The sequence below is a fragment of the Mytilus californianus genome, unplaced genomic scaffold, assembly GCF_021869535.1.
Source record: "Mytilus californianus isolate M0D057914Y unplaced genomic scaffold, xbMytCali1.0.p SCAF_3, whole genome shotgun sequence".
Lineage (NCBI taxonomy): Eukaryota > Metazoa > Mollusca > Bivalvia > Mytilida > Mytilidae > Mytilus > Mytilus californianus.
The window spans coordinates 111775942-111802943 of record NW_026262679.1 but is presented as its reverse complement, the minus strand read 5'-3'; the positions used below and the strand labels follow the sequence as shown (position 1 = coordinate 111802943).

The following is a 27002-nucleotide window of genomic DNA, read 5'->3' as shown; positions in this document are numbered from 1 at the left end:
TTAATGAGCTCCTTTTTACAAACACCTGTGATACAAGTAGTCAGCCAAAATAAACTATCAATAGACCAATTAAAAGATTACTCGAGTTGTAAATATGTGCTAAATTGGATAGTCTATGGAAAGATATATACTATGAAATTAAGAGCTCGGGGCAAGCCCCTCGCTCTAAATTTCATAGTATATACCTTTCCATAGACTAACCTAGACTTAACATTCTATATATTTTTAAAACAGCCTGTTAGAATATATATCATTGATGATTTGAGTTGTAATAAGACTTACTGGTCTTCTAACATCAGGTAGAAATAACCACAGTGGAAATATTATTGGCGCTACTAAAATATAATTCAATCGTTTTCTCCATTCCTTAGGCCAGCTAAGATCTAATGGTTCTTCTTCTTCTTGTAACTGAAATTAACAGATCAATTTAAAATCTTTAAAAAATCTAACATAAACTAACTTTGGTAACTAATTTAAAGTAACTTCACTCAAAAATATATTTACTCAAAAGTTGGAGTATCGCAATTCAATCTATGACAAATTGCTCACCTTTAAACCATATCTACTGATTTCACCCTTTTTGTGAATTCAATTATCGTTTGAAACAATGCAATTAGTGAGGGTACATACTTGCTAGACCATATTAAAATAAAAAAGAGTAAATGACTCGCTGAATTTTACGTAGGAGGAGATTTTTGTATATGTTCTATTTATCATTTTTTCTCATTATCACTTGGAAGTGTGTGGGATCAAGAATATAATAAGTTGAGAGTATAATATTGGATATCAATCACATCCCACAATTATGCACCTAAACATTCATATTTTAATCTTATTCATCTCTTCATGGTGTTTAATAAAGTTAAGAAAGAATACGGTTCAAAATATTTTCAGTAAGAGGAACACTTTTTACATAGATACAAGACCAGTGGATTTAGTCGATTGTTATATTCAAGTTTTGGAGACAAGATAAAACTGCTTGACTATATATAGCTAGTCCCAGTATGTTTCAGCTGGCTAAGTGTATGATCATGTAGTTGATTCATCTAATATTACTCATGCCTCAATAATGTAGCTATTTAAAAAAATAAATAAAGGTGATCCATCAAATATTTGTTCTGATTCCTGTAATCCAGGGTTTTTCATCCCCAGAGGTTTCCTTCTGTCATATCTTATCAAGGTTTCTTGTTACTTTGATACTTTGTTATTGTTAATTTTATAATTCACAACTTTTTTACACTCAAAATGCCTTTGAGCTTGATATTTTGCCCAGACACCAGTCTATAGTTAAAGACTGCATGTTGACCTCTAGATGTCTTTGGTTTGTTGTGTTGTTCAGTTGGTGTCTCATTGATGTATTCTCCACATCTCCTTATATTTTTTTTGGTCTTTTTCTTCTACATTTCTGTCTTAAGACAAATTGAATTTCTGTCCAATCTGTTTTACACAGAAGTGTTATCATTTATCAGCAAAAAGTTCAGGTTTTGTCAATTAAACCAGAAGATGACAAGATAGAAAAATATTTCATCAGGGTTGCCATACAAAAGCAGTGATAAAGTATCAATTTGATGACAGAAAAATAGAAGCAACTAAAATTTCATTTCAAATCCATACTATAATCTTCTTATTTATATATAAAACATCTCAAAAAGTGTAAATATTGTGTTCTATCAAAACAAGTTGCTCTGAGATTTTATATAGAGTGGGTGGCGCATATTCGCCTTGGACACATTTTCACCGTTTTGCTATTTCTTCTGTAAAATTTTTGTGCCTTTACCAAATACTTGCCTAAAAAGATGGTAAAGGCTGTTTGTAATGTTTGAACTGTTGATATTCCTCTTTACCCCATTTCCAAGGTTACTTGCACATATAAAGAAATACGCAGGTTTTTTTAAACGATTTTGGCAATTATGTAAGATTTATATGGCAATCATGCGCAGTCTTAACGTAAATATTTGTGAGAAAAATCGTATAGGAATGATCTCTCAAGCCAATTCATGTTATTGCAAACATTTGTTTTTATAATATACCAGGATAACGAGGATGGTCATATTATACATTGCGGCGAAAATGTGTCCCCCATGGTACACGAACAACTTGATTTCCTCTTGAGTTGCGTTTGTTTTTAGAACATTTTACCAATGTTTTGAAGATGATTCCTTTCTCAAACATTTTTTTCATATAGTTAAATTTCTGAAACCTACATAAAAACTTCCAAATATTCGAATGCAGGTCGGATGTAAGTTGGAATGTACAAATTATGCGGCGAATATGGGTCACTCACTCTAGACACCTTTCTGTTGTTTATGACCTTATGATGACCTTGTTTTGTTGGACTGTTGTCTTATTGATATATATATAGTATAATACAATTGACATATATATACACCCCATATCATCATTTATTCACATTAATTATTTTCTTTTGCATATCAGTTTTATTTGTGTACTGGAAAAGTTTGCACTTAGACTATCTGCTTATGAGAAACTGGTAACTTTTGGGTGTGACAAACTTTTTTTGAAATATTTCTAATACTATAAGAAAAATTGTATTAAGTTTTTGTAAAACCTTTTATCTGGACAGTACACCTGCTGATTTTCAATATTTAACTGAATATGATAGCATATCTTGCAAAAAAGTTAAAATTCACTTAAATATGTTGTGATTTTGTTGCATCATCAGCCATAAACAGATCACGCAAACAAACTTTAACTGGTTCCTTGTTGTTTTCTATGTTTGGCTCAAGGTGGCCTGCATACTTGTATTATGAAAGGGGAGAGAACAAGTGATTAAAAACAAACATCAATCAAGAGCCTCTTTATGGAATATGCTTAGTTCTACAAGAACATATAAATTATGTTGGCCTTTGGGATTTAGACGTCTTTTGGTTTTTTTGTCATTGGGTTGCCGTCACACCATCTCCTTTTATTCATTAGAACATGGTTTTTGTTAGTATGAAACAATGGCTACTTGAATAAGTGTCAATATCTGTGAGGTCAGTTGCATGCCACAAAAGTAGTAAGGTCAAGATTGTTTACTGTGATGGAATTTTTTTCCTCAGAAGAAAGAAAAAGAATTTAAGTTCAAAGAAAATTATCAAACAACTAGTAATGATTGGACTTTAAAAAAATCAATCTTGAATTGATTCAAATTTGATGTAAATGCTGTAATTAATTCTTTGATGGTAGAAAATATCAAAGGTTATATTATTAATCAATATGAGGTTATATCTATGGTGAAACGACTATAATTGATTTGGTTTTACAGGTTATGTTAAATCATCTCCAATGAAGAATTATAAAAAAAATCACTTCAAATTGTATACACGCTTTGTTTAGTCACATGTGAAATATTAAGCAAGTGAGATTAGCACAGTAGCTTTCAGTGTACTTGGTACGTAGCTATAGCAATCTGGGACTGTTTTTTGATTGGCAAAGAAACATGTTTATTGAGAGGGAGACAGAAAATCTAAAAACACTTTCGAAAACAGCTGGATAATTCATAGTAGTGTTTTTGAACTGAGGTTTGAATAAACTAGAACACAATAACCACAATATGTCAATATAACATTTTATATGCACAAGAAAATATGAATAAAACATGTATTTGTTATCATCATGAATGAATTATCCCTGGCACTGAATTGAAATGAGATATTAGAAACAAATGAAAGATCTATTATTCATTGAAACTCAGTTTTATAAAGGTAACAAAATTATGTAATCAGAATCCTTGAATAATAAAAATCAGTGTTCTTCAGAGGTAAGCTCCATCATGAAAATGATTGATTCCCAAAAGCCAGTTTAGTTTACATCAAAGCACTCTGAAATTTGTTATTTGCTCTACAATGACATTGAGGATTCATACTTGGTGATTTTAAGAGCTATTTTTTCTTCCTGAAGTTTTATGTAAAACTTTTAACATTGATGGCCATTTGGGATGTCATTCAGAGAAATCAGATACAATAATAGAATTGGACCATTAAAATGTTGTTCCTTAGTCAAATTGGTTCAACTGGTATAATCAATACAGCTATGTTTGCCATCATAGCCTCCTCAAAAAGTATTGTTTTAACAGATTCTGGACATTGAACAAAAAATTAAAGAAAATATAAATTGATTTTTCTAGATTTTTCAATGTCAAGGAATTTGTAGAAATGATTGCCATCTTGTAGAAAATCAAGACAATCTACTAGGGGCATTTTACCAAAATTAGATTTCTTTTTCTGCAGACATTCATAAGATTAGGAATTCAATATCTTCACAAACCGTATATGTTCTATTTATAGAATGAACAGCCATTTTTTTTTTGGATGATAACTGAAGGGTCATAAGAAAAATATGGAAAGTATAGGAAAGTATATTTAAAACCAATTTAAATTGGTAACAATTGTCAAAGTGGTTTAAGAGAGGTTTATGTTTGAAAAGTTTAGGAACAACCATAATTGTAAGTGATACAAAGCATATATTAGATTAATAGGACAAGGTGAGCCAATAAAACTCTTAAATGGTCATTGAAATGTTATTTCTTGAAAGTGATTTTAAAACATATACATAAAATGAATACCATAATTCATAACATAAATTACTTGATACATTTTGCTGGTTCATATTAACTTCATAATATTTTAAAATCTAAAATACAAATTCCTCAACAAAAAATAGACAATAAGTGTTCCCTAGTATTAGGAATTTTTATGAAATAAAATTATCAATACATTTACATAGTTGACATAGTTCTTCTTTCCCAAAATATCATATCATCCGCAAAAAGGTTTTGGAAAATGTTTTGCTTGTATAATGTATAATGTGCTAGGCTTATTTTTCCTTATCAACAGGATGCAGACATGGAATTAAGATGGAAACTGCATCGATGTTTCGTGTTATAAAGCTATAAATTTTGATTCTTTATTCAAATTTAAACAATCATTCCATGACATGAAAATCTTAATGTAAATTTCAAAAAAACCTTCAGAAATAAAAAGAATCTTTTCCAAATCAAACTACATAAAAAAGATTAAAATTTTTTTGTAGATATGTCAGACACAACCTGCATCATACCATTTGTACTTGAACTATGGGTAAATCTGTACTTAAATAATAAATGTAATGTAGATATCTGATGTCACCATAAGTCCATTATCTTAATTAGTGATTAAGAAAGATGAAAGTGGACCATTTTTTTCATTTAATTAAATCATGAAGCATTTTATACATGAAATCCTAATAAGAATTTCCAAGAAAATGTAGCCATGCAATTCTTGGATGATATATATCTATTATCTTTCTAATGCATTATTCAGTAAAGAAATACGGAAATTATTTCCCGACATCACCTGAAGGTTAGAGACAGGTGACAAAAAGGTTAAAGTTCTCAATTATACTCATTATTGTTAATGGGATAAAGAACAAGCTTTCAAAACATTTCTTATCTGTTCAATTCCAAATAACTGTACAATAACGTATCATGACTAATCTAATTGTGTTTCTTGTGGAAATAAGCAGTACTAATTCCTTAATGAAACTACGGGAAATGACTTTGAAAATTCCTTCATAAGTTCAGGTATTTATTACACATGGAATATGAAAATAATTCTACCTGTATATTACTTTATAAAAAAAATTTAACAATTTCTAAGAATATAATTACTGCAGAATTATGATAGTTCATGAAATAGTATCAAGCTGTGACATACTCTTGCATCTTTCAAATAAACTGGCAATGAACTAAATGAATGTCCAAGGAGTTCACCATCTTCCAGATAAGAGTAATCATTATGACTCATGAACCTAGCATGGACAGTGTAGTACGTTATCATCAATTTTAGTTATTGAGCTTTGAATATCTGAGAGACTGTTTAGAAAAGATTGATTGATAATGCTGGTGTTTAATGCCACTTTCAGCATTCTTTGCAATCTCATGGCAACCAAATTTTATTGATGGAGGAAGCAGTAGTGCTTGGTGTTTGGAAAAGAAAATGATTGGCAAATGTTCTTCCAGTCATCCAACTCAGATTAAAGTTATAATCCCTGTTCTACCCAGGAAAACAATATATATTTTTGTCCCCATAAGACATAATACTCACATTTTCGGAACTTGCTACTTTTTATAATCAAAGCGCAGAAGCGCTGAGCGCTGAAAGGCAGTTTTTATGTAAAAAAGGAAATGCTGTTTTTGTTTGTACTTTGCCACTTAGATTCCCCTTAAATCTATATTACCTACCTCTTCCTTCTTGTCTTCTCCATCAGGTGTTTCTGGTGTTATTGGTGACACACGTGACACTGCTATGTCACTTGACCCTTCATTCAACACAAATCCACCATTGTCTGAGGTAATATGTCCATTTGTATAAGCAGTTAATTTGTTATTTTCTTGGTCTACAGTACCGTTATGATTTGTTTGCCCATTGTGTTCTCCGTGCCCTGGTGTAGTGACCCCTATCACAACTTTCAGTGTTTCCAGTGCATGAAGATGTACTGCTTTTTCATGGGGCTTTGCTAAAAACAAAACAAAAAAGATATCTATTTGCTGTAAATTGAGTCTTTTTACTTGACTATTGTTAAAATACAGTATCCTATTGATTATCAGTTGTTTCTTACCTGGCTAATAGTTTATTCCAAATTACCAACTTTGTTTCTAAATAAAGAATTTTGTAAAGAGAAACAACTCATTGGTAAGACAAACTGTATCACTGCCTAGTCAAAACTAGATGAAAATTCATAAGAGTTCTTTTAACTTAAACCGAAAGAATATGTTTACCACTTAAATTAGCATCTTTTTGTGAAAATGTACAGTAAATGTCTGTTTCATGTTTCATTTTCTGCAAATTCTAATAAACTTCAAACATTGTACACTTTTAATATCATATCTATTTTACTTTGAAATAACAGAACAACATTTGAAGGTTGCTGTTCTTAACACACATTATAATTTTTACTTAGCATAGGTTAAATAAAATTAAGCAACCATTTTTGCTTTTCAAATGCTCAAAGGTTAAAAATTAGACAAAGCTTATGTACAAATTCCATAAAAATAAAAAATGGAAAAAATTAAGTAGCGACCTCATAAATCGATTTGGTCAATCTTCTCAGCTGTGATAAGATGCATGAATTCTACCGATATCCACTCATCTCCAAACACAATTGACATGCATGAAGCTTTTGTATTAATTCTTCATTAACAGATTAACAGATGAATCCACATGGCAATAAATAATCACCAACTAATGATGAGTTTAACAAAAACATGGGTAACAATGTCATTTATGAATATCAAGTGTTTATTCCTAATACAAATGTAAAAATAATACAGAAAACATAATGAATTATGCCTTAAACTCAGAATTTTGTTTTCAGCACAGTTTATTCCCTCGTTTGAATTCTATGGCATTCTAATTATTTAATCATTATGACTACTAAAGACAAAATTAAACTCAATGACATTTCAGAATTATCAGTAAATAACAGCTTAAAGAGAAATTGAGGATTGATTCATCTCTTTTTACCAATCTAATTTCGATGAGAAATAAAATAGCAGCAAATAGACTTGGTTCAAATTTCTGTCAACATCTCATGACAGACCTACTTATCAAACTGCTAATCAAAAGTGTTGTTATATACATAAATAAGTCGTGACTTATGACAAACATGTGACTTATGACAAACATGCGACACTTAATATATTTGTTCAAATGGCAGGTGAAGCCATCTTCATTGGTATCAGTTTCTAACTTGTGAATATCAAATAACAATCTCTGAACTAAAGTGTCATAATATTACACTACATGACATTATCCCAGGCTTAGTCAATTTCTTGGATTTTGATTGGCTAATGGCCATCATTAAAAAACACAACTATTCCCTATCCATTACCTCAGGGAACTTCAAGGCATTTTCCGTAGTTCCGTAGTTTTTCTCAGTGAAAAATTGAATTCCGTAGATCATCCATGATGTCTGTAACTAAAGATTTTATCCTATAATTCCGATCATTGGCATTAATTTTAGTAAATGCAAATGGGATTACTGACTGAGTTATGCAAATGACCAACGTTGACGTCACACAATCTATGACATAACGCTTGAGACATTGAGCGCTAAATTTAATTTATTCTCTGTCTCTGGATTCATATATTTGACTACCTGTAGGGTTCTACCAAAGATAGTATCCTACGTACACCCTGTAAATAATATGTCAAATTTCCAAATTTCAATAAAACTTTTTCAAATAATTAATAAATTGTTGCTTTCATTTTACACTTTGTGCGCGAATTACCCTAAACATTGCCCTATTGGGACTAAGACCAGGGATAAATTCTTAAATCTACATTCATATCCGTATATATGGGTATTTTAACTCCTCGCCTCAGAGTGTATCAGAGGGTACTTCGGGGTGTTAAAATACCCATATCTATGTATATGAATGTAGATAACTTATATTATATGTTTTATCATTCTGTTAATGTCTGTATCATTGTGCATTTCAAACAAGCGAGACAACTGTTACAATACTTTTTAGATAATAATTGGAAGGGAGATAACTTCAAATAATTCAAATATTCTTTAGAGAGGATTATGAGTTTATTATTATTTTATATATTTTAATGAATTTGATTCTTTCTGAAAGAGTCACATATTCAACTGTATTTTCAAAGGAAGACTACTGAAAACAGCAGATTGAAAAGTGATCTTGCTGTTATTCATAAGATATCTAAAAATATAACATTAAAAACCTTAATACTTTGTGACGCAATCCTCATAACACAATCCATACCTGCCAACTTTTGAAAGTCTCCATGGGGGATTTTAAGCAATAGAGGACCTAATCATACCTATACATGTCATTAGTGTACTTAATTAGAACATCTGTAGTTCTATGCGACTGTCATACAAGTGAGAGGTTTAGCTAGCTGTAAAACCAGGTTTAATCCACCATTTTCTTCATAAGGAAATGCCTGTACCAAGTCAGGAATATGACAGTTGTTTTCCATTCGTTTGATGTGTTTGAGTGTTTGATTTTTCCATTTTGAATTTCCCTTGGAATCGGTATTTTTGTTATTTTACTTTTAAATGAGTGTACATGTGTTTAAATGTATTTTTTAATCCTCTGAATGCCTTTTTAAAAGTGTTTAAGTCTAAATACTTGAATATTAATAAGATCAGTTCAACACCTCTCATGGAAGATATTCCCCATAAAGGAGGAAAGTTGGCAGGTCTGTCAACCAAATGAATTTTTGTTCTATTTCTGGCATATTGTCAATAATAATATGATAATTGTAGCCTTTATATGAGGTTGATACGAAGGATATATTGACCTAAAGAAGTATATCAACCTCAGACTTTGTCCTCAATTGATATATTTCTTTCAGGTTCATATCCTCACATTGACCTCGTACAAAATCTGTTATAATTGTACAATATATTCATTCAATATGTTATGTCCTAGAAATTATCAAACAAAAAACCATGATTAAAAAATGTGCCACAATAAAAATAAAAATTAGCTGCTTTTAAACACACATTCTAATACCATTATACTATGTGTTTATTTAATTATAAAGAATTATACAATGATATGTTGCATTGTAAGAGTGAATTTTTGTGTTAATCAAAGAATTAAGGAATGGTTATGCAGTTCATGTTTCAGCTTTACGATTACGTCTTGATAGAGATTAAATAAGATCTGGCTATACTTAAGGTAACTTATACACTTATAGGGGATTATCCAGTATTTGGAATATAAATTAAGCACTTAATATTTCAGGTTTTGGATGTACATTGTTTACTGAAGTCAGTTGTTACAATAGGTTCCAGTGGCTCTTTTCACAAAAAAATCTTACAATAATAATGGATCATAAGTAATACTGAAATATTCATGACTACATATTTATTATTGTACTTTAATAAAATAAATCTTATCTTATCTTATCTGTATTATGTAAGATATATTGTGAAATGAAGTGCTGGCCTTTATTTCATAAAAAATTTAACGACAAAAATTACTTTTTAGTCATGAACTATTCAGTATACTTGCGATCAGTTTTTTAAAAGTCATAACATTTTTTTTGAAACATATTTTACTAAACTGACATAGATTCAGGCTAACAGTCTGAGGTCAATATCTTTTTTTAATAGTTCAGAACACACAGACATCTCTTGAGTCACTTCCTTCAGATATCCCCTGCTTCACTTTTTGATAACACACATTCTGACATTGCTGAACAATAACCATTATACTCAGAGAACAAGGAATAAAAACTGTACTTGATTCCCTAACCTCATCACATGCTTTCAAACCTCTAAGGTGGTTGATATTTGTAAATCTTAATGTTTTTTATTATACTTCACGTAAAAATGCAATATTTTGATTGGCTTATACGAGGGTGTTAATTTACTCTATTCTATGGTAAATACTCTATTACCCTTCACGGAGACGCTTGATCAAGTGTGCGCTTTATTAAATACGACTCTATCCTATGGCAAACATCTATTACCCTTCACGGAGATGATTGATCAAGTGTGCGCTTTATTAAATACGAATGGTTGTTATGTACAAGACGTCATAGTTTATTACTTTGAATTTGAAATTTAAACGACAGTAATAACAGAACATTCAGTATAATAAATTAAATAACACATATCTGAGAGGGTGATAGAGCAGATTGTTACCCCTCGAAAAGACATTGTCAACCTTGGCTTCGCCTCATTTGACAATGTTTTCTCGGGGTAACAATCTGCTCTATCACCCTCTCAGCTATGTGTTATTTATATATTGTCATCTGAAGAATTTGGTGGAAGATTTTTGATAGCCTCTGCATTATCTATTCCCAACTTTCGTTAACTGGATCCATAACAGAATTGTGTAAATCTTGATCATAACTTTTTTATAATATATGACATTGTTCCCTACATAAAGCTTACCTATAAAACAAAATTGTACTAACATTAGAAAAAAAAGGACAATTTGTGGTGATTTAAGGAGTTTATATCATTCATAATGGCTTCCTTGACAGATTCTGGTGCTTGCTAAAGCCCTTAACTTAGTCTGTTTGATTAATAATAAAGATGATTCATTGGTGTAGTAAATTTTAACATTCAAATATACTTCTTACATCGTAAAGAAGGCAAATTCGTTTGATTCGCAATAAATCACTGGATGAATTAACTGGCTTCATCTATAATTAAGTCTATATTAAGGAAATACAGAAAAAATGTTTTTGTCATATGCTGTACAATTACGTGGTACCACCTACACAGATATTTTTATCAAACCAATGTTTCACATCTAAACAGGAATTATAACATCAGGGCAGCTAAATAATCTGAGTATTTTATGGTTGATATATCTGATATATATCCAGAGTAGCAATAAAGTGCTTTCAGTTCTTATATACTGAAATGTTTCATACAAGGAAAATTAGAAATATCAATTGGCATTATCATATGATGCATTTGTATGGCTACAAAGAATCCATGATGTTTTCCCATGGGAAAAGTCTACTCCAAACAAACTTTATTTCTGTAGACTTGTCATTACATAATTACAACAAAAGGATGTGAAAATAAGTACTTTTCACTAAGTTTTTAATAACTTGAGACCTTGGATGTATAGAGCTAAAATCAATAGAGATCTCCAATCTCATCCAAGGACCTGAAGTTCTCAATAGGAAACCCCTTTTCTGCACCTATTTTTGTTGATATTTAGTAACTATGACCTGGTCATTAGGAAACCCCTTTTCTTCACTTATTTTGGCTGATTTTTAGTAACTATGATCCGGAGGTATTGACCTCAGAATCAGTTGTGGTCTTCAGCTCATTATATGTGACAATATATGCAATATTTGTTCCAATGTCATGTATATTTATAGACTTACAATCCAAAACTCCTTTCCAGCACACATTTCTCTCTAATTTTTGTAATTTTGAACCTGACCTTAGAAGTGATTGCCTCAAAATAGATAGGGATTTTCCTTTCTTAATTTTAGACCTTATATCCAAGTAAGTTTGCTATATGATACAAAGTGTTTGACTTAGAATCTGGAAACTACTTTCCTGCACAAAGTTTTGTCTAATTTAAGTTACAATAACCTTGACCTTAGAGGAGGTGACCTTAGAATAAAAAAGAGATCTTTCTCTTATTATATGTGACCATATATCCCAGTAAATTGCAATCCCATATAAAATACTCATCATCTTAAACCACCTTTCTGCACAAATTTCAGTTCAGTTTTAGTACTTATTGCCACATTAACCTATTATGTCTGTTTGGGTTGCTCACCACATTTTGTCAATATAACAGAACTATAAACAACTGTTATACAAGTGGGGGGTTTAGCTAGCTATAAAACCAGGTTTAATCCACCATTTTCATGCCTGTACCAAGTCAGGAATATAGCAGTTGTTTTTCACTTGTTCTGTTGATTAATAGTGTTTGATTTTGTCAAGTTTTTATGGACTTTGCCTTTATGGGTTTGCCTTGGAGTTTAGTATTTTTGTTATAATGACCATATAAACAAGTATGTTTACTGAACAAGAATTTAATTTAACATCTCAAAATTAAAATGACTGACTGACTGGTCAAAAACTATATATACTAGATACATTGTAGTGTGGGGAATAATTACAGTCAACTTTACTAAAGTTCATTATACTTGAAAAGAACTTGAAAATATTAGTAGGAATACCTATTAAAACTTCATGGCCATCATAAAAATTAAACTTGTCTTTATTTAAGTGCATCATACTGTCCTCCTTTATAAGTTGTTGTGTAGGATGTTAAACACCCCTGATTCTCTCAAGTGCATTAATACACTAGTACTTACAAAGAACTGGCATATTTCTAAAGTTAAGTAAAATAATATCTGAGTAATGAAGTACATGTATTTAACGTTTTCTACGTTATTAAAATTAATCATAAAGACAGATCACATTTCCTGAGACCTGTTTACTGAGCATGCTTATTATTTTCTTGTCCTATATGAACCAGCCACTAGCTATTTACACAATTAAAATCAAGTCAATACTCCTTCCATAGCTTTTGTTGGTAAAAGTACACATATTTCCTTCTCTACAGCTATCAAGTACATTTCTTAGGTTCAACTTTATTCTAGGAAAGCTGATTAAGATAAAAAATGTCACAGTATCGTGTCAGAATCAAACGATGCTTAAAATTCTTGTTTACTAACCATATTACAAAATATAACTTAATATTGTCTAATTGTTGCTTGCTGAGTACAGTGGCATTTTCAGGTCAAGAAAAAAATATCAAATGAAAACAATAGGTTCTGCAACCTGTAAGACCAACCTGGATGAAGGGCAGGAAATTAGAACTGGCACAGAAAGATGAGAGATGTTGAATAGTTGCATTGTAACAGCCAACAATAAACCCTAAAAAGAGTTGTTGTAAGGGTTCTTTAACATGCAAGAGAACCCAGTCAACACTTGGGGGTTAACCCTGGAACTATTAATTACCAATATAATTTATTTTCCTCACCCCTATAATACAGGCCATCAAGACATTTCTCAGTTAACTGTCCTGTGCCTGGATTTCATCTGGGGTTTTACAAGAAAAGGGAATCATGGCAAATATAGTGTATGTTAAAACGTTTAAACCCACTGCATTTGTTTGCCCCTGTCCTCAGTCAGGAACCTGTTGGTCGTTTGTTGATGTGGTTCATAAGTGTTTCTTGTTTTTTATATAGATTAGATCGTTGGTTTTACTGTTTGAATGGTTTTACAATAGTCATTTTTTTAGGGCCCTATATAACTTGCGGTTCAGAGTGAGTCAAGCCTCCGTGTTGAAGGCCATACTTTGACCTATAATGTTACTTTTACAAATTGTGACTTGGATGGAGAGTTGTCTCATTGGCACTCATACCACATCTTCTTATATCTATATACTAGAATACACCCGCGATATCGCATTTCCATGACTGAATTAAAGTACCTACGTCTTATTTTTTGCCTTGATTTTTAGTAATTGTATTGTTATCTGATAAAGTTATGCTGATTATAAGGTGTATAGTTTTCTCCGTTTTAAAAATCTTTCTGTTTGAACCTGTCCTGGTTTTCTTACTTCTGAGTAGTTGCAAATACATAAAACGTAGGCTCGCACATGCCGAAGAAATTTTGAAATACACATATTTTTAAATCCGCTGCTCTGTTACACAGATATCCAGTGGTGCTCCAGATAGTGGAGGAATTTACTGCAAATAAAGAAACTACAACCGGAAACTATATGTGACATATACTATTAGTATCTATATCGGATTCGACCCAGAACTTGTTAATTATTAGTTATATTAATTGTGTGGAAAACAAAGGGGCCTGGAATGATGTAATTTTTAATCAACACCATTATCCTAAATTAGTTATATATAAAGTTGAATTTTTTAATTCGTCGTTTTTACGCCATGCCGGCTAACAAATTGGACCTCGTTATTTAAGTAGTATAGATCTTTTAAAATCAATAAATTTAAAATTTACTCTATATCTTTCATTGAAACCATTTGGTTTTTCATCAACCTATATGTATTAAGTTTTATTATTATTTTTTATTTTTGTTGTCATATTTAGTAGAAAAAGCAGATTTTATAATTAGTAATTCATCAATAGATTAATATAATTATATCAAACCTACAACTGACTAGCATTGTTTATAATGAACATGCACTTTATTAAAAAATCTTACCTTTTTTAGTTTTATGTGTTCCCAATATTTTCATGTAAAATAATTTGAATTAACTGCATATAATTTGTTTTTTCTTAACTAACATTCAAAATAGTTCTTTTTGCTTATGCATTGTTTAAATATTCACAACTGATAAAGATCTATAATTTTTTATTCATCTCGTTTTAAATTTGCATTATTAGATAAAAGGTACCTCAACATTTCATATGGTGTATCTTTATATACATTTTCCTCATATATAGTAAGCAATGCAAGAACACACCAACACTTTACAGACAAAGATTTCATTTATGTTTTTTTCTTAATATTTGTATTTATTTCTCAATATATTTTTAAGAGAATAAATGCTGCTAGAAAACATAGAACATAAAAATGGTCACACAAAATTTTATTCCAGATATAGCAGGTATATTTTGTATTATGATTCAACTTGCACAACTTGTAGAAAAATAGTATTTCACACAGGTTTTTTTTAATGATAATATTGGAAACAAAGCAAATAAGTTTAGAATTTGTCTTTCAAATCTTTCTACTTGACATTATAGACTTACTGATATACGATATAATTAAACCTTTGTTGTTAGGATGATTTAGAGCTTTACATATCAACACTTTGTGAGTTCTAGATGTTATATTTTTTTTTTCATTTGGTTGCAGACTTATTGATGGATATCCCACATCTACTTTTATTCAGGACAAACTTTCTAATCAATCTTCTTATTTATCTGTTTAATGTTTTACTACAAAGAATTTAAAACAGTGGTGGTGCATTTCTTTTGTATCAAGTCAGGAATATGACAGTTGTTTTCCATTCGTTTGATGTGTTTGAGCTTTTTATTTTGCCATTTGATAAGAGACTTTCCGTTTTGAATGTTCTTTGGAGTTCGGCATTTTTGTTGTTTTACTTTTTGTTGTTCAGTATACAATCTCTGACTGTTAAAAGTTTAAGGCCGATTATTCAGGCCAAGTGTATGAATACAGTTGCCCATATTGATATTGTAGTTTAACCGTGACTTACTTCTGTGAGCAGATAAAGAGGCCAGATGAGGCCCAAAAACAGCAATACTGAATCTTCTATTGTAATGATTTCCTATCAAATTTAAAGTATTTGGACTCAATCCACTATGGTTACAGCTAGGGTGTGTTATTGAACTTCTATCAGTAGAATTTATTTTTGATTCTGCAAGATTTGAAAACATACTTCAATGTAAATCAAATTAAACAAATTATATGTATCCACTGATATAATACTGCCATATAAAAGGCACAAAAGTGACAGTTAAACCAACAAATGCTTCAAATATACTTTGAGTTTACATTCCATGCAATCATTTTCTTCCATCCCTTGAGTCAAAAATTAAAAAAAAAACTGAACCAGTTTCAATTTTCACCATCATATCATATTTGAATCAAAGAAAAATATATATCAAGACAGTCACATTTTCTAATGCATGAAAAGAATGTTCCAGTAGCATATCAGGTAAGGACTATTTACATAAATGAATGGACCAGTAGCATAGAGGGCATTGGCTCCCCTTTTGATTGGAAAACAGAACGGACCAGTAGCCTAACAAGTATTGACCATAAGCAGAACTATCATGGGCCATTATAATAACCAGATTGGACAATTAGCATAACAAGTATGGACCATTAGCATAACCAGAAAGGACCATTAGTATAACCAGAATGAACCATTGGCATAACCAGAATGGACCATTCTCAAAACAAGTACGGACCATTAGCATAAACCAAAATGGACCATTCGCAAATCAAGTATTGACCATCAGCATTACCTGAATGGACCATTAGCCTAACAAGTATGGAACATCGCATAACCAAAATGAACATTAACATATCAAGAATGGACCATCAGCATAACCTGAATGGACCATTAGCATATCAAGTATGGACCATCAACATAACCTGAATGGACCATTAGCATAACAAGTATGGACCATCAGCATAGCCTGAATGGACCATTAGCATAACAAGTATGGGCCATTAGTATAACAAGAATAGACTTATAGCATAAAGAGAATGGACAATTGATATGACCAGAATGGTCAATTAGCATTACAAGTATGGACAATTAGCACTACAAATATGGACAATTAGCATTACAAGTATGGACAATTAGAATAACAAGAATGGACTTTTAGATAAACTAGAGGTACTGTAAGCAAAGCTCACAAAAAGATACCCCCACCCCCATACAAATCCAAGGCTAGTATATTATTTGTCCAAAATAGGAGGTACACAATGGTGTTATATGGTTAAGATTCTGAGAAAGTTTCAATTACTTCTGAAAAGGAGTTTAGGAGGAATTGCGGATACAAAATGGATACCCCTCAGATATAACTAGTTTTATTAACAGTAACCCCAAAAATAATTTTTATCAAACACAAATATAGGAGCTACTCAATAAAACCATATGGAACAGGCTATTATTTGAACTTGGAATTATTTTTAATTATGGAATTTGCATAATTTCTTGTGCTTGAAATTTTTAATAAATTCCATGTTTATTCTGTACTTTAATGTTCTGTGCTGCACACAACACTTTCTATTACACAGAAGATAGTACATTTTCAATAGAATGTGCTGTGCTGCGCACAACACTATCTATACAAAATACATTTTATGGAAAGTGTAATGAACCGCTCAAAACATTATAATACCAAATAAACATGGAATTTATTAAAAATTTCAAGCACAAGAATTATGCAAATTCCATAATTAAAAATAATTCCAAGTTCAAATAATAGCCTGTTATGGTTAAAATTCTCAGAAAGTGTTATTAAATTCTGATTAGGGTTTAAGAAGGTGGAGCAAATACAAATGTGTACTGTAGTGTACATATATGACAAAGTCCATCTCATGCCAAAGTAAACCTCAATAATCATTTGAATGAAATAAAATAGGAAGTATATATGTTTATCAGGTTAGTAAGATTCTTAGAAGAGATTGTCACACATTCTGTCAAGTGGCTCAATAGCAGTTGAGGATACAAATGTGGGACAGGCAGACCAACAAAGGAACTAGCAGACAAATGGATGGACTCCTCCATCACTACGTTTGCCCATTTCAGAAAGCAGGGGGTACAATAAGTCATTTAAACAGCTGTAAAATTATCAAGGCCATAACAACTTTAAATTGGTATGCAATTCTCTGAAAAAATTCTTCAATAAAGATTTAGATTTTTTTTTTCAGCAAATATTTAATCATAAATTTGTGTTTTAACTTCTTTTAGTCTAAATATCCTCAAAATGGGATTGGTAAGAAGTAAACATGCAGTTTGCCACAGCATATATGGTAGAAATTATATAATAATTCAAAATCAAAGAACCTTTAGTGAGCAAGCTCTCACATCCCCACAGTCCTTTATAACTTTTAAATATTATATGTCATGTATATTTTTTAACTATAGAAATCTACACAAAATCTGAGTAACTGTCTAATCTTCAAAAATATTCACTGAGTAGTGAGTAATGTGAAACAAAGACTGCTGGAGTAAAATATTACACAAAATCAATATGTTGCTTTCCCCTGGCAGAAAACAATATGACCCTCTTTTACCAGTAACAAAAGAGCAAACCTGCAAAAGAAGTTCATACTCAATCAAAGCCTAAAAACATATTGTAATAGTTAAAAACTATATTGTGGGTAAGCTAAAGACATTACAAACTTTCAACTGTATCTTTTTTGTACAGACAGACAATTTATGTCAAGATATCTAGATGTAACTTTTGTGTGTAAGTTTACAAAAGTTTTCCTCCCCCAACACTTACCTTCATGTAAGTTGTGGTGATTTGAATGAATGATCAGGTCTAATATTCCATGCCTAAATCTGTTCCCTCCTGCATGTAAAATTGGCATACTTAAACTTCGCTCTGGTCTCTGTAAAAAAAGATAGATTCCAAATAATTTGAATCAGTTTATTGTTTGTTGGTTATGATATGTACTGCCAAGTTAACTGCTGCCATGACATGTCCTGCCAAGTTAACTGCTGTCATGACATGTCCTGCCAAGTTTACTGCTGTCATTACATGTCCTGCCAAGTTTACTACTGTCATGACATGTCCTGACAGGTTTACTACCATCATTGCAAGTACTGACAGGTTTACTACCATCATGACATGAACTGACAGGTTTACCACCATCATGACAAGTACTGACAGTTTTACAGCCTTCATGACATATACTGACATGTTTTCTGGTTTTATGAAAAGTTCTGACAGGTTTACTGATATCATGGCAGGTACTGACAGGTTTATTGCCATCAAGACATGTCCTGACAGGTAAACTTTCATCATTGCATGTACTATTATGTTAACTGTTGTTATGGATAAACTGACAGGTTTACAACTATCAAGACATGTACTGCCAAGTTAACTGCTGTCATGCCATGTACAAACAGGTTTACTGTTGTTATGGCATGTACTGACAGGTTTACTGTAAACATGACACCCACTGATTGTTAACTGCAAACATGACATATACTGACAGTTTTACTGACAACATGACATGTACTGACAGTTTTACTAATATCATAGCATGTACTGAAGGTTTACTGCTATCATGGCATGTACTGATAAGTTTACTGCCATTAACAGATGTTCTGCCAAAGTTATTGCCATCATGGTATGTACAAATTGACATGTATGTCAGGAGGCATCTGTCATGATATGAACTGCTAGACAAAAATCTGTCATGGCATGTATGCTCCTAGAGCAGGAGTCTATCATTGCATGTATTACATGGGATATTATCTGAAAATGCTAATTTTCTCTAAAGCTTGAAGGCTGTCAAATTCCAGATAGTGGTGAAAATGTGGGGAAGTTGTTAATAATTTTCCTTTACATCATCCAAACCAAACAACAACAATCAATTACAATTTCAATTGAATGTTTTCATGAAATAATCGTATTATAAATTTCAAGAAATAAGTGTTCCAGCTACAGACTGTCAATAGAATTTCGTGTCACTTTCAAGGACTGAGTTATCTATAAAAACATTCCTGAACACTCTATTGATTTCCAAAGACATTAATTACATCAGATTACTTTAATTTTTTTCTGATCCAATATTCTTAATGAATCCATAGAATATAGATAATAGGTATGTCTCACTTAATAGAGTTATTACCATGGAAACCAAACAATTGATGACAAATATAAGTAATGACAGTTTAATAAACTCTACTGCTCATTTCATAAAGCTGTAATTAGAAATAAATATTCTGATTTTGTGAAGTTCAGGTTTAACAGGTAATTACAGAGTTAATATAGATCCCAATGCATTACAGGTATATTAGGCATAATGAAATTGAAGTTCAATCTCCGAAGACATAAACTGCAAATTTTACATTCGCAAATTTAGTTAATATATGTATAGCAAACTTCTCCTTTTGAATCTCTATCAAAAATGTCTGTGCTTACTCTGTTCAGACAGAGGTTTGGATAGGTATGGCAATATACTGGGATAGAAAAATCTAGAAGGAATACAATACAGATATCCCCTATAATATTACAATGAAAGCAAGCTTTTATTTGGTCTAAAGTTGCATAAATTGAAGAAAAAATATAATACTATATCTTTTATATGAAATTTTACCAACTATTATAAACAAAACACTTCTTAAACTTTGTGTATCTTTTATACTTTCATTATTATGCTTTCCATAATTGAATTTTTGCCAGAGTCTGTGAGCATCACCCTTAATCATATTTTCGCCACACTATTTAAGATTTTGCTGTATCCCTATAAAAACTACAATGGATTAGTGAAGAATGTATAAAGGGCAGATAAGAGGGTTAGAGGGTCAGTCTTGAAGCCTTAACATATTGAGTTTCTGCAATACACACTGCTAGATCTGAATCTCCTATTGGTGATTTCCTCCACTCAGATAAAGAAAAAGTTATTATTAGTGATTTAAATTCTCTACTATGTATCCCATAATCCAACAAGGAAGTTTAAAGTTATAAAATTAAATTACATGCATTTTTCATAAGAATTCATAATTTTCATTGCAGACAACAATCACAAAATTCATGACTGCTTTTATCTCCAATGACAATGTCCCAACAATGAAAAAGAATACAAAAATCTTGATTCATCTAATAATTTCATGTTTGTAGGCATAAATTGTAAATATAAGAATTGAATGCTTCTCTAAGTAATTTGAAAAGTTTGTAAAAGTGTTGATTGCGTGTATATTTTTAGAATAAAGTGCTTCTGCGTTTCATAAAAAATGTGCATCTCTCAACAAATTTACACCCAATTAAAATTACAAAAAAGAATGATTCATTTCTTCAGACTGGACTTGACTGCAACATAGGCCCCACACTGGCATGTATTTATTAATGCTGCTGTGATTTGTCAATTTTTCATTTCATTTATACAAACTTGGTGTTGTATTCTGTTGTCTGATATGTATTTCTCATTAACGAAATTTATATCTTTAATCTTGATAAGAGATCTATTTGACTGTTTTGATGACAAATGTAGCACTGACATGCATTATTCTACAACAATGCATTATGCAAGATTAGTTATCTGTTTTAATTAATTACTTCAAGGTTAAACAAGAAATTGATTCAATTTCTCATATTTCAATTGTTTTCTGTAAACATGTTATGAGATTTAGGAGAGCTAACAATGATTAAATAGCAGCATGTCAACAGAAGTAAGTTAAATATAAATTATACCACACAACCCCATTGATTACAATATTTATCCACTCAAGATAGGTCAATTTTCAAACATCAAAATGCAATGTTTACCAAGCTTTTCAAAATGGGAAAATTTAACTACGGAGAGTGGATAAATATTGTAGTCAAAAGGGTAAATGGGATGAATGGAAGAATCTGTTTCTTTAATGATTAAATGGAAAGTACTTAATATTTCAATGTTCTGAATGGAAATGGCGGGAAATTATAAGAGACAAATTCAATTAACCAATTGTTTATCAAAATTTATCAAACTGGTCAGAACTGGTTTAAATGCATATTCAAAATTAGTTTTCCAGTTAAAACTCATTAGATGGTCAATACATCTGAAGTATTCAATAATAATTGACTGAAAAGCCTGAATTTTGCATTATGTCATCTGATGCCTTTTGTAGCTTACTTTATTGTATGGTTTTTTAAGGTGACCTGATAGTTGTTCACATCCTTGTTCGTTTGTGTTTGGTGGACAGTTAACTGTCTCATGGGCAATCATACCATGTTATCTCCTTACTTTAATACAATAGTGTACTTCATATTATGCTAAAAAAAGACACTACTCTACAAACAGCCATTATACTAGGGAAACAGTAGGGGCTAGGTTAAAACTGACTGAAAAATAATAACAAGGAAAATAGTTAAATCAGAATGGGATCTACAATAAAACTTAAAAAATTTACGACTTTGATATTCTGTGAGGAATTCAGTAGTAAAAACCCAAAGCTACTTCTTGAACAGGCATATGTCCTTCTCAGCCTCCTTTTATCCCTTCAACGGAAGGCAGGTGTTTATACAATATGTCAGCCTCTATATCACCTTATGTCTAAATAATATCAAATCATGATCTTTCTTTTAAAATGAAGCATGAAAGTGCTTGACTTTTGTATATATAATTACTCATATGCTTGTAGTGCTGTGTACCATATTTAGGTAGGAAGTCAAATTACTAATGTTATTTCCTATCATATGGTGCAAGTTACATATTTATATTTAGAAAGAAAGTCAAATGACAGGCGGTAAATCGTAAAATATTACCTGAATTAATATGCTCTTTTCAAAGGAATAGATTTTTTATGGTAATATTTCAATGTTTCAATATGACTAGTGACTGTTGTCTCATTGCAATGAAAATCAGTATTATACAAATAATTGTAATATATCCAGATTATTTTGATGGTGAACCAATTGAAAATGTCAGAAATTATAAATATCTAGGTGTTATTTTTACCTGCTTCTGGAAGTTTGTCTACGGCTAGATATGATTTGTATCAAAGGGGGTTAAAAGCTTTCCTCAAGTTAAAAAGTACTTTAGAGGAGGATCATTTGTTAAAACAAGCCCTGGTCACGAGTATGGACTCACAAAAATGTAATAAGTCATCTTGGTATTCTAATATTGTATATATTTTAAGATGTATTGATGTTGATATGGAAAGTTTTGACATTGAAAAGGTTAAAAATATTTTGATTATTAGATATAAGATTTAGTGGAAAAATACTATAGACGATAATGCAAATGTTAAAAAAGGAAAATTGTGTATTTATTTCAAATTTAAAAACATCTTCAAAAGGGAAGCATATTTATGTCAAGTTAATAAATTTCAGTTTCGAAAAAGCTTAACTCAATTTAGAATCAGTGCTCATCAGTTAGCTATTGAGAAAGGTCGATATAAAAAAATGTATTAAGATAAAAGAATTTGTGGGCAGTGTAAAAATATGCAGGTTGAAGACAAGTTTCATTTTTTAATGGAATGCACTGCATATGAAAAGGAAAGGAATTTTATTCTTAATGAAGCAAGCATTCAATGTAAAAACTTCCCTTATATTTCAAAGTACAAACAGTTTATTTGGTTGATGTCCTGTGAGTCTGAAAATGTTAATATGTCAATGTCAATGTCAAGATTTATTACGACTTGTTTTGAAATAAGAGAAAATTTGCATTCAAGAAACTAAATATACATGTAGCAATGATGTAGTTTATTTTTATGTATTAGAGAGGGTTGATATTCTATTTTATTTATTTTCAAACACCATCTGGTATGGAGTATAGTTATTTTATCATTTATTTTTAATGTAATATATCTTAAAAATTGCTGTATAATTAATACTATATATATGTATATGTCGAAAACGGGCCCTTTAATTGGATTCAATAAATATTCTTATTCTCTTATTCTTATTCTTATTAATTCACATACAAACCTCTTGTGTTTCCACTTTGTTGCATCGTTTCTTCAAGCAGCTTTTTACTCTGTCTTCAATTTGTCCATTAAACTTCATGAAAAGAACATAAGCAACATATCCAAAAAATAATATCAACGCTTCGTACCAATGTATGATCTCATCGTAAAAAAAACCAATTAGTAATATTAAGTCTATACTGTAAAACGTCACATCTCGGAATAATGGCCACCATGTCAGATTCAAAACTGTTTTACTAAATATAGCACACATACCAATCACAAATAAAATATTGAACACAGCAGATCCAACAATTGTTCCAATACCCACGTTATTCTTGGCAAAAAAGATTCCAAAAAGACTTGTAAAAAGTTCTGGAGCACTACCGCCAGCAGCCATAAAAGTTGCCCCAGCTACATCCTCGGTTATTTTAAATCTCTCTATTATAACTCCAAGAGATGGGACAAAGAACTCATCACATACAATTGCCAACGCTATAAACATATATATCAGTCCAATCACATGTAAGACCACGGCACCATTCTTTAATTGTTCATCTGTAAATGCATCTGGAGGATAAAGACTATCATCTGAGTCTGATGTATTTAAAAGTCTCCTTGAAGCAAAGTGTGTATCTTCTGCGATATATCCAACATTCCCTTGTCTATAATTAGCAAATAAGAATATAAAAAATGCAGTACACAGTGATCCAAAAAGCATATACAAGCGCACCTTTCTTGATTGTTTTCTTAGAGCTTTGTTCCGTAGCATGATTCTTGATTATATTATTACAAAATTCGAGTAAAATAGAGTTAAATTTTCAACTGACAGAAGTGGTAAACAATAAAATTTCAAAATGGACTTTCTTTTAAGGAGGTAACCATTCCATTGCTTATCTGCAGGTCATGAACTTTTGTCAACTTTATGCTGCTGTAGTAACAAGTCTATTTTCATTATTCTGTCTTCCTGGTATTTCTACTGAATTGACTCTGCCTGAAAGAACAAAAATAATATATAGTTATTTTACTAGTTAAGCTTCATTAGTTTTTATATTTTTATTGTTGACACACATACTTTAAAAAAAATCTATGACTATGGAACATCTGTAATCTGATTCAAACATTGGGTAAATGTTATGACTATATTAAATGTTATTGTTGATACTTATATGTTACCCACAGATATCTTTTAGATATTGTATAGACACCTGTCTATTGTTGATACCTATATGTTGCCCACAGATGTCTTTTAGATATTGTATAGACACCTGTCTATTGTTGATACCTATATGTTGCCCACAGATGTCTTTTTGATATTGTATAGACACCTGTCTATTGTTGATATTGTATAGACACCTGTCTATTATTGATGACTGTATGTTGCCTACAGATGTCTTTTGTATATTGTATAGACACCAGTCTATTGTTGATACCTATATGTTGCCCACATTTTAGATATTGTATAGACACATGTCTATTGTTGTTGATACCTATATGTTGCCCACATTTTAGATATTGTATAGACACATGTCTATTGTTGTTGATACCAATATGTTGCCCACATTTTAGATATTGTATAGACACCTGTCTATTGTTGATACCTATATGTTGCCTACAGATGTCTTTTGGATATTGTATAGACACCTGTCTATTGTTGATACCTATATGTTGCCCACATTTTAGATATTGTATAGACACCTGTCTATTATTGATGACTGTATCTTGCCCACAGATGTCTTTTTGATATTGTATAGACACCTGTCTATTGTTGATACCTATATGTTGCCCACAGATGTCTTTTTGATATTGTATAGACACCTGTCTATTGTTGATACCTATGTGTTGCCCACAGATATTGAATAGACACCTGTCTATTATTGATGACTGTATCTTGCCAACAGATGTCTTTTGGATATTGTATAGACACCTGTCTATTATTGATGACTGTATGATGCCAACAGATGTCTTTTGATATTGTATAGACACCTGTCTATTATTGATGACTGTATGTTGCCTACAGATGTCTTTTGGATATTGTATAGACACCTGTCTATTGTTGATGACTGTATGTTGCCAAACAGATGTCTTTTGGATAATGTATAGACACCTGTCTATTATTGATGACTGTATCTTGCCAACAGATGTCTTTTGGATATTGTATAGACACCTGTCTATTATTGATGACTGTATCTTGCCAACAGATGTCTTTTGGATAATGTATAGACACCTGTCTATTATTGATGACTGTATGTTGCCTACAGATGTCTTTTGGATATTGTATAGACACCTGTCTATTATTGATGACTGTATGATGCCAACAGATGTCTTTTGATATTTGCATTTTTGGGTTGCTGTTTCAGAGTTTTATATCCTGCATCTCCAGTTATTACTACTATGGAGGTGTTTAAGAACCTTGACTTTTAACATCAACAATCAAATGTCATGATTCTGAACTCCATTTTCATTAGATAAACTTGAATCAAAGTCCATAATTGGGTGAATATGTAACTGAATTGGATTATTGCCATGTGATATAAATCTATTATATTCAAATTGAAATACTATATTCCAGGTTATTGAAAAACTAACTTCTACCTTATTGAAAAACTATATTCCACCATATTGATATATTATATTCTATCTTATTGAAAATCTATATTCCACCTCACGATACGCCCATCGCATTTTCAATGAATAAAGTTCCATTACTCCTCAATGTAATATCACAAGTTTATTAAAAACTATAGGGAGCTTATTTTCATAGATATAAACCATTCACCAAAGTTTCATGAAAACTGCTCAAAGCATTTTTGAGTTATTGTCTGAAAACTGGAAAATTCACCCCTTTTTTATGAATAAAATCCCATAACTTGGAAATGTAAAATCAAAAATTTATAAAAATCTAAAGGGAGCTTCCATCAATAGATATAAACAATTCACCAAAGTTTCATGAAAATTGGTTAAAGTGTTTTTGAGTTATTGTTCAACATGTTGACAACGGACGGACAGACAGACTGACATACAGATTGACAACGGTATACCATAATACGTCCGGTAAACGGACATATGATAAACTGCTTCGCTGAGCGCAGCTGGATACGCCCGCAGAGGTCCAACCCTGAACAGTTTGGGCAAAAATGGACACAATATTCAAGCTTGATACAGGTCTGAATTTGGATTGTAATTAAATATTTGACATATTATAGGTTTCTTATTCAGAATAAATGTAGTCAAAGAACTTGAAATTGGTTATATGAATTGAATTTTATAATATTAAATTAAAGATTTCTTGCTGTTGTGCAATACACTGTGCTGTTGCGCAATACTTAGTAAATCTGTTGTCAGACTATAAACAAATAAAGGGAGGTTATCTTAATAGATATAAACCAGGCATGAAAGTTTAATGAAAACTGC

At 31.1% G+C, this 27002-nt stretch overlaps 2 protein-coding genes across 2 annotated transcripts in view; both read right to left on the bottom strand.

The window, feature by feature from the left end:
- The window catches only part of LOC127735837 (sodium/potassium/calcium exchanger 1-like), a 31197-nt gene extending 16228 nt beyond the window's left edge, over positions 1 to 14969 (bottom strand). The window contains exons 1-3 of the mRNA XM_052246225.1: positions 14687 to 14969; positions 6224 to 6498; positions 283 to 408 (exon numbers count right to left, since the gene is read on the bottom strand). Of these exons, the coding sequence (XP_052102185.1) occupies positions 283 to 408; positions 6224 to 6498; positions 14687 to 14720 (435 nt within the window). The 5' untranslated portion in view covers positions 14721 to 14969. The remainder of the gene's footprint in view (positions 1 to 282; positions 409 to 6223; positions 6499 to 14686) is intronic.
- Positions 14970 to 15034: 65 nt separating this feature from the next.
- Positions 15035 to 27002, bottom strand: part of LOC127735834 (sodium/potassium/calcium exchanger 2-like) — a 62000-nt gene continuing 50032 nt past the window's right edge. The window contains exons 4-6 of the mRNA XM_052246223.1: positions 23611 to 24582; positions 18475 to 18583; positions 15035 to 15866 (exon numbers count right to left, since the gene is read on the bottom strand). Of these exons, the coding sequence (XP_052102183.1) occupies positions 15631 to 15866; positions 18475 to 18583; positions 23611 to 24360 (1095 nt within the window). The 5' untranslated portion in view covers positions 24361 to 24582 and the 3' untranslated portion in view covers positions 15035 to 15630. The remainder of the gene's footprint in view (positions 15867 to 18474; positions 18584 to 23610; positions 24583 to 27002) is intronic.